At 31.4% G+C, this 9,141-nt stretch overlaps 1 protein-coding gene across 1 annotated transcript; it reads right to left on the bottom strand.

Annotated features, from left to right (window-relative positions):
* Positions 1-4,091: 4,091 nt before the first annotated feature.
* LOC111713583 (calcyphosin-like protein) lies at positions 4,092-9,135 on the bottom strand. Its single transcript, XM_023488461.1, has 5 exons — positions 8,757-9,135; positions 6,467-6,533; positions 5,602-5,694; positions 5,508-5,531; positions 4,092-4,563 (listed from the first exon to the last, which is right to left on the bottom strand). Exons 1-5 carry the CDS (start codon positions 8,795-8,797, stop codon positions 4,462-4,464), a joined length of 327 nt encoding a protein of 108 aa, XP_023344229.1. The 5' UTR covers positions 8,798-9,135; the 3' UTR covers positions 4,092-4,461.
* Positions 9,136-9,141: the final 6 nt, after the last annotated feature.

The raw sequence follows: 9,141 nt of genomic DNA, 5'->3' as shown, positions 1-9,141 counted from the left end.
TTAGAAGTTTTTTTCCCCAAGATTGTCAAACATAAAACTCTAAATTTAAAGGAGAAATTTTTGAATTTGTTTAATACATTCTGATTTTTAAAACTCGTGATTTTAATGCCTGTGACCATGAATGTGTTTAAGTGCCCCTTCCCAATTTTGTTGTAATTTTTAAAATCTGGAATTTTTTAGTTTTTCCTAATACAATTTTTGTCATGGAAAAAAGGTCTCTTCAAGTTTTACTTAACTGTTAAACTGTAAATAAACATTCAGGCGCAATTGTTAGATTTGAACAGAGTAAGATTTTTGTAAATCATGGTGCATTGCAAATCTAAGGCAGGGAGTGGAGGGGTTTGATCGTGGAAGTTCACTAAAAAGCATATTCCTTGTTATCAATTATAAAAATGTTCTTGTTTTCTATCAAAATAGTTAAGGAAAACATAGGGGGTAAAATAAAATAAAGTTATGTAATGTAAATATCCCCCCCCCAAACCTCCACGCCACCCCCCAGCTAGTATGTATACAGTTGCTAAATGTTGAAGTTAAAATTTAATTTCTTCATTCGACAAGTTTCTCTATATATATATCCAGGGATATATATAAATTGTACATTAAAACCATATATATTACAGAGTTCAGCCATGTTTTTAGGCATTTGACATTCTATAAGTAAAGCCCCATTTTTTGCCACAAACTCAAATTTACTAATCCTTTATCTTTGCAATTTAAAGTTTGAAATTACAAAGGTCTACGGGTTTCAGAGATATAAGGATTAGAAAATCAGAGCTTGTGGTAAAAACTCAAAATGTCGGGAATTACAAATGTGAGAATAAAGACTGAATAAAATTCGTACAGTCGTCTCTGAATTCTAATACTTTGAAGGAAACCCTGTATTAATGAATCCTAAATAGCTAGAATGACTAATCAAAGTGCATTGTTAATACATGAATAGTATTTTGATGTTAAAATCGACCTCCTGGCATCTTTACACCAAACGAACATTGAAAAACTATAATATTCTTAACAAATTCTTAGTTAACCGACTGGGAAGAGTAAACGTACAGTGGTAGGCGATTATATCAATACAATACAGGCTTTTTTATCAAGTTTTGATTGTTAACAAGATTTTTTCAAATTACAAGTTTACAAGTAATCAAAGAGAAGCTCTTTTAATTGACAGCTTCTCTTTACTTCTATGTTAATGTGTAGTCATTATGTTTAACAGCTTGATATAAATCAAAATAAAAATAAAAGTCGTTTTCATTGTATTGATTTAATCGCCCACCACTGTAAATGCAAAGGACAGATTACTCGTCTCAACTCTTAATTTTCTATTTCCTACATTTTTCCAACACGTTTTATATTTCCAATACGTTTTATATTTCCAACATGTTTTATTCTCTTGCAATATTTTAATGTAAACTCCAATTTCAGTAACGACAATGAAGAAAGAAACATTATATTGAACCATAAAAGGTTTACACACTTAGGTTGCAACGATTTAGGGATTCAAAAATTTAAGTATGTTGTGAGTGATACTGATTAGTTTATTTCGTCTTTTCTTGTCAATCCCCAAGAAAGTCCAAAAGGTTGAATCAACTGAACCAAACAATTTTTTCAGGCTCACAAGTTAAATATCTGGGGGCGTACATGGGGGGGGGGGCTCATGCCCAACCCTATTCAGTCAAATCCATGGTTTCTGGGGGGTTTGGGGGTTGAGTGCTCAACGGATGCTCCAAGTAGGAAAAAAAATATTAGCCCCCCCCTGGAGAAATTCCTATGTAAACCCCCCGGAGAGAGAGGGGGGCATGGATTATTAAAATTACATGCAAAGCGATCTGGAACAATAACTCTAAACCACCACCAACAATGCTGATTTCTGAATGATCAATGCGTACGTTTGTTGTTGCTTGTAGTCAGCACTAGCCTCTGCATAAAACTAAATTTGCAAAGATTTTCTGGACCGCAAAAACCGTTTGCAGGAGCGCGGGAAAGGGTCTAGCTTGCAAACCAGGAAAACCTGGGAGAAGAATTTGAGTCCAGACACNCCCTCCCTCCCGATAATATGCGGCGGCCCCTCTTTAGGATACCCTAGCACCTAGCAACAGAATTTACAAGCCGAAGCACGTTTTAAAATAAAAACCTTTTTTTCAAAATGTGCATAGTACAACCTGACAGAAATATTTGTTAGATTTAGAAATAAAAACTGAATTTTAATTTATGTTTTGGATTAACATGAATCACTTCAACTTCTTCATGAATTTAGCGGTCCACATATTTATATTGAATCAACGACGTAGTAGGATCAAATAGAGAGGAAATCGAGACACAATGGTTTCCAATGAAATTTTGAATACATGTCACAGATTAAAGAAAGGTTACATTTCGCTACTTTTTCTAAATTATATAGGATGATAAAAGAAAAAACAAACACAAATACGACATATATCAAGATATTTCATATAGAAATTAAGGTTGTTAGCAAAAAAAACCGTTCGAACCAGCTCGATTCTCTCCATATCTATTTTGAATTTACTCGGTGTCTTTTCTCTCCATGTTTCTTTAATCTTTACTCCGTGGTCGGAACCGGTCAAATTTTCTAAAAAAGTAGTTGTTCCTTAAATTTACCATTTTAATGAATCAAAGAGAAATTCCATTTTTTGAAGAAAAAACTAGAGATTTGAACACTTTAAGGTTTTTATTTACAAAATTTTTTATTTGACTAGAAGAGTGACGTAAGTCGTGTTTCATCATATACATATCTCATTTTGTTACTTTTATGCACACGAGTAGGGGTGGACTAATGATTAAGATTTTAAAAAGACAAACATAATATTATTTAAATTACTAATGTTTGAAAAAATTAGTCTTCACATTTTTTTTTCTAAATATATAAGTATTGTAAATGTTGACCTTTTTGGTTTCAGTTACATTTGTACCAAGAAAACAAAGATTTTATTTTTTTTCGAAAATATGAAGATTTTTTGGAAATTTTGTTAAAGTGTTATGTTAACGTGTGACTTCTTGATTTTAACTCAGTTTAAGGTCATTAAATAATTTTGCGCCATTTCTGCACCAGATTCTAACCTGTTAAAATAATAATGTGCAATATGCCTATGTAATGAGCGGAAACTAAACATCTGTCTTTAACTAGATATTTTTAATCCTTTAATATGAATTCTGCTAATCTATTGGGTAAAGTTTGAAATATATCATAGGTTACCACTAGCAGTCTGCAAGATATTGAGAATAATGAGTATATTGCAATTATATTTTTTGTAAAAATAAACTCTCTCACCATATTTATTGAGCTGAAGAAACTTCATCAAAAAGTTTAATTAATTAATAAAGAATGTTAAAGGATGAAACTTTCGTGTGATATATCGTTAATCGTGTACGCTTGATCACAAGTATAAAATTTGAAAATAAGTTCTTGAGATCCTTCAAGTATAAAGTTTTCCCTGCAGGGTATAACCTTTACTGTATATCGAAGAGGAATTTAATCAATCCGTATGATCTGCAATCTGCAATCTGCTATCTGCACAATCTGCAATCTGCAATCTGCACAAGGCTTGATCTAAAGTTCGCAATCATAACACAAAATTTCAGATGATTAAAGAGGATTAATAGAATTCACTAGCTGAAATAAATTTTTAAAATCGAATTTTTTTGAAGAAAAAATATGATTTTTTTTTGACCTATGTTACCCCCAGGAAACCAGGAGTCTCCTCAAAAAATTTCAGCCCATTCTGTCTCGCCGTTGACCAGCTATAGCTTACATATATATACATATATATGAGGAAAGAGCTTTATAATTGCATACTAACTGAAGTGTCCGGCGTTTCCCGTGGAATTTTTTTTAAATCGATTTTTTTAAATCTGATTTTTTGAGAAAATAATGTCGAAATTTGTTTAGCCTATGTTACTCCCCGGCCACCCATGGGTTCCCTTTACAAATTTTAGCCCATTCGGTCCAGCAGTTTGACCGGCTATAGCTACATAGAAACAAATATATGAGCGATGAGCTTTATTATATAGAAAGACTTAATAAGTTGGTTTAGTTTTACCTATTTTTAATCCTCAACACACATTAATTAAAAAAATTAAAATGGACATTTTTTATTTAAAAGGATAAGTTTTCAACAAACATATTTAAAGTAAAATTGCAATAAATGTGCAGTTTGTGTATGTTAGTGCTTAGGATCCGGATCTGCAATATTTTGGCTCCTTGGTTCCGGATCCGGATCCACAAAGATATTGGGATCTACGGATACGGAATAAGGTGGCAAAATATAAACCAAAAAGATACAAGTCTCAGGTGTTGACTAATAAATGATTGGAAAAACGCTTCTTATTTCTAACCATGATCAATCCAAAAAAAATTGCGGAAACAGATCCATTTCCGGATTAAAATGGAATTGATCCTTAGCACTTGTGTATGATAATATGTCAGTGTACTGAAGATGACTTGAATTAAAGTTTCCATGCATTTCTGATCATCAGATCGAAATATGCATCCAGATCAACTGAGGCACTTACTCCACGATAGTAGTCGATAAACTCTTCTTTAGTGATCTAGAATATAATCAAATTTTTTTCTTATATAGTGATAGTCTAAATAACCTGGAATAGTATGAATTGATTGATAACTTCAAAGTCGTCTTTGACATTAGAAAAAGCTTGTGGCACACGTGGATTTAACGATTCTTTCAATATTTCAGAAAACAGTGACTTTCGATCAAAATATGACCCCTTATACATAATTTTATAGCCTTTTATCTTAAATACTTTTTTATTGGCATATACATTTTGAATGAAAAAGTATAAAATAAACAAATCTGTAAGTCTAAAGACTGTTGAGTTATAGACGAAAACATGTTTGATTTCAAATAAAAGAAACCGAATGCTTCTCTCTCTCTCGTTAGTTCAGGGTGGGCATTCAGCATAGGTAACTTAGTTTGGGTTATTTAGAACATCGCTGAAAATATTTTTTCGATTGATTATTGATTTAAAGAGTTTATTATTTACTGGATCAAATGAATAAATTTGATAAATCTTTAAAGACTTTATTTTTTATGTCCATATTATAAAACCGCAGCACAGTATTATGTAAAAAATGACGTTTTGACATGAACGGCCTAACACATGTTGGCAATAGAAAAGTGCCTGATTAAAAAATCAAAATGGGATTTTATATTTCTTGACATTTTTTTTCTTGTGGAAAGAGGAAAAATTAAATTGTTAAGAATTTATAATAATACTATACTATAAATGAATTTATTTTGATGATTTTTAGATTATTTAGTTATATCCAACCCATCTCTAATTTTCCAAATTATTGATAAGAATAATTGAAAAATATTAAGGAATATTTTAGATATGCTATAACTATGTTGTAATTCAGATTTATATTTATTTTTATATCAGAACAAAATATATACATATTATCCTGAAGTCGGAACGTTTTCTGACAGAAACTAATTATTAAATTATTTTCGATTTTTATTTTGAAAAATTACCTTTCCATCTTTCTGAACACCAACCTGAAAAGTAACAATTTTATTGTATATATATTTTTTTTTAAAGTTTGGTGAAAATAAAATAAAATTTTACCTCTTCGGTTATACCGTTGGTCTCAAAGTTGTTTAAGAACTTGAGATACAATTCTTCTTCAGTACAGTCACCATTCAAATATTTAGGATGGTTCTAGAATATTCAAATATTTAGGATGGTTCTAGAATATTTTAGGATGGTTCTAGAATATTCAAATATTTAGGATGGTTCTAGAATATACAAATATTTAGGATGGTTCTAGAATATTCAAATATTTAGGATGGTTCTAGAATATACAAATACTTTAGATGGTTCTAGAATATTCAAATATTTTGGATGGTTCTAGAATATTCAAATATTTAGGATGGTTCTAGAATATTCAAATATTTTGGATGGTTTTAGAATATTCGAATACTTCAGATTGTTCTAGAATATTCAAATATTTAAGATGCTTTTTGAATATTCAAATATCAAGGATGGTTCTAGAATATTCAAATATTTAGGATGCTTCTGGAATATTCAAATATTAAGGATCCTTCTAGAATATTCAAATATTTCAGATGGTTCTAGAAAATACAAATACTTCAGATGGTTCTAGAAATATTTCAGATGGTTCTAGAAAATACAAATACTTCAGATGGTTCTAGAATATTCAAATATTTCAGATGGTTCTAGAAAATACAAATACTTCAGATGGTTCTAGAACATTTTTTTAATGAGTCACTCTTATTTTTTACACTGTTCTTTCCCATCGGGAACTATACTTCAGTTTAAAAGATAAGCTCTATGATGGAAAATTGTGTTGAGGAGTTAAACTTTATAAAGATCAAAACTATTTTTAGAAACTAAATAAAATAATTTTTATCTAAAACTTGTTTGTGGTCCGGAAGGGGGAACCCCTTAGCCGCCCGCCCCTGGTTATTACCTTGACATCATAGACTCCCTTGAGATCCTCAATGGTAACAACACCATCTCCTGATTTATCAAGCTTCCTAAACTCAATCCTTTACTTTGCTTTAAGTATTAAAATATTTCAAGCGCAATAAATATTTTTCTTTTACTTAATAAAATAGGCAATTGTACATAGAACTTTGTCCTTTGCACACTCCATTATAGAGAAGATAATGTATGCGACATCAAATATTTGACTTTGTGACTTAGCTTCTCTAGTTTAGATTTTATGCACTAAAGTATGAGAAAGGAAAGAAAAATTGAGTTTTTGCCACAAACTCTGATTTTCTAATCCCTATATCTATCTAATTCTATGTCTCGTAGACCATGGATATTTCAAACTTAGAATGCAGTTACATCAAGTAGTCTGTTTAAAAAATATCAAAAATTTACACCTTCAGATTGCAAAGCTAAGGGGTTAAAAATTTTGAGTTTGTAGCTAAAACCAAATTCTTTATTTAGATAATACTAGAAAGGAATTGAGTCTTTGCCACAAAATCTAATTTTCCAATCCCTAAATCCTTGCAACCAAATGTCGTATATAAAATAATAATATTTTTTTTAAACGTGTTGTGTTTACACGTGAGCCAAATGTCAACGTGTTGTGTTCACACGTGAGCCAAATATCAACGTGTTGTGTTCAAACGTGAGCCAAATATCAACGTGTTCTGTTAAACGTGAGTCAAATATCAACGTGTTGTGTTTAAATGTGAACCAAATATCAACGTGTTGTGTTTGAACGTGAGCCAAATATCAACGTGTTGTGTTCAAACGTCAGTCAAATATCAAAGTGTTGTGTTTAAACGTGAGCCAAATTTCAACCTGTTGTGTTCACACGTGAGCCAAATATTAACGTTTTGTGTTTAAACATGAGCCAAATATCAACGTGTTGTGTTTAAACGTGATCCAAATATCAACGTGTTGTGTTTAAACGTGAGCCAAATATCAACGTGTTGTGTTTAAACATGAGCCAAATATCAACGTGTTGTGTTTAAAAATGAGCCAAATATCAACGTGTTGTGTTAACATGTGAGCCAAATTTCAACGTGTTGTGTTCACACGTGAGCCAAATATCAACGCGTTGTGTTTAAAAATGAGCCAAATATCAACGTGTTGTGTTTAAATGTGAGCTAATTATCAACGTGTTGTGTTTAAACATGAGCCAAATATCAACGTGTTGTGTTTAAACGTGAGCCAAATATCAACATGTTGTGTTTAAATGTGAGCTAATTATCAACGTGTTGTGTTTAAACATGAGCCAAATATCAACGCGTTGTGTTTAAACATGAGCCAAATATCAACGTGTTGTGTTTAAACGTGAGCCAAATATCAACGTGCTGTGTTTGAACATGAGCCAAATATCAACGTGTTTTGTTTAAACGTGAGCCAAATATCAACGTGTTGTGTTTAAACGTGAGCCAAATATCAACGTGTTGTGTTTAAAATGAGCCAAAAATCAATGTGTTGTGTTTAAACGTGAGCCAAATATCTACGTGTTGTGTTTAAACATGAGCCAAATATCAACGTGTTGTGTTTAAACGTGAGCCAAATATCAACATGTTGTGTTAAAACATGAGCCAAATATCAACGTGTTGTGTTTAAACGTGAGCCAAATATCAACGTGTTGTGTTTAAAAATGAGCCAAATATCAACGTGTTGTGTTTAAAAATGAGCCAAATATCAACGTGTTGTGTTTAAACGTAAGCCCAATATCAACGCGTTGTGTTCACACGTGAGCCAAATATCAACGTTTTGTGTTTAAACGTGAGTCAAATATCAACGTGTTGTGCTTAAACGTGAGCCAAATATCAACGTGTTGTGTTTAAACGTGAGCCAAATATCAACGTGTTGTGTTCAAACATGAGCCAAATATCAACGTGTTGTGTCTAAACATGAGCCAAATATCAACGTGTTGTGTTCAAACAAACAAAATTTTCCAATTGCAGTTTGAACTAGCGAACACGCTGTAAATATTTGCTAACAAGGATTTTTATTTTCTTCTCTTTACACCACAAGACCATTAAGATTAACATCGAAAACTATGCTCTACCCGGAAAGCTTGTATTGAAGAATCAGAATACTTATCCATGAAAAAAGAAAGAAAAAACATTTAAATATAGCTCCCATTTTTTGCTTTTCTTGAGATTTATCATTGTTTAAGATATTATCATCTTAAAATCTTCTGTAAATTTAAAAATAAAAAAATGAAGTATGCTTTGGATAAATATTTGAGATAATCTAAATATAGGTTAAGAAAAGGTTTCCTATAAGCCTCTTCTATGACCCTAACTCTACACTCAGGCATCGGAGGCTAAAAAACATTTTTTTAAATTTTGTTTTTAATAAAGGGATAAATGAAGAAAACAATTGATGTATACGTTAATAGATTTTAATAATGAAAAAAAATTAATTTTCAACTAAATAGTTTCTGATTGAATAGATTGATTGTTAAACCTTAAGTCTAACTAAATGATACATGGTGGGGGTTGAAAAATGTTTATTTCATGGTAAAAACTTGTTATGGAATATATGGGAGCGTTATTACTGTGTAGTTAGTTTCTGTGGGAGGATTTAGGGAGCTTCTAAACTGCTGATATTGACGAATCTTCAGAACATCAAGGAGCAGTCTGGAGCAGAACCGTAGAAGGC

Source organism: Eurytemora carolleeae, unplaced genomic scaffold (genome assembly GCF_000591075.1).
Source record: "Eurytemora carolleeae unplaced genomic scaffold, Eaff_2.0 scaffold1446, whole genome shotgun sequence".
Classification (NCBI taxonomy): domain Eukaryota; kingdom Metazoa; phylum Arthropoda; class Copepoda; order Calanoida; family Temoridae; genus Eurytemora; species Eurytemora carolleeae.
Note: the sequence above shows the minus strand (reverse complement) of the source record. Positions and strands in the feature narration are given on the sequence as shown.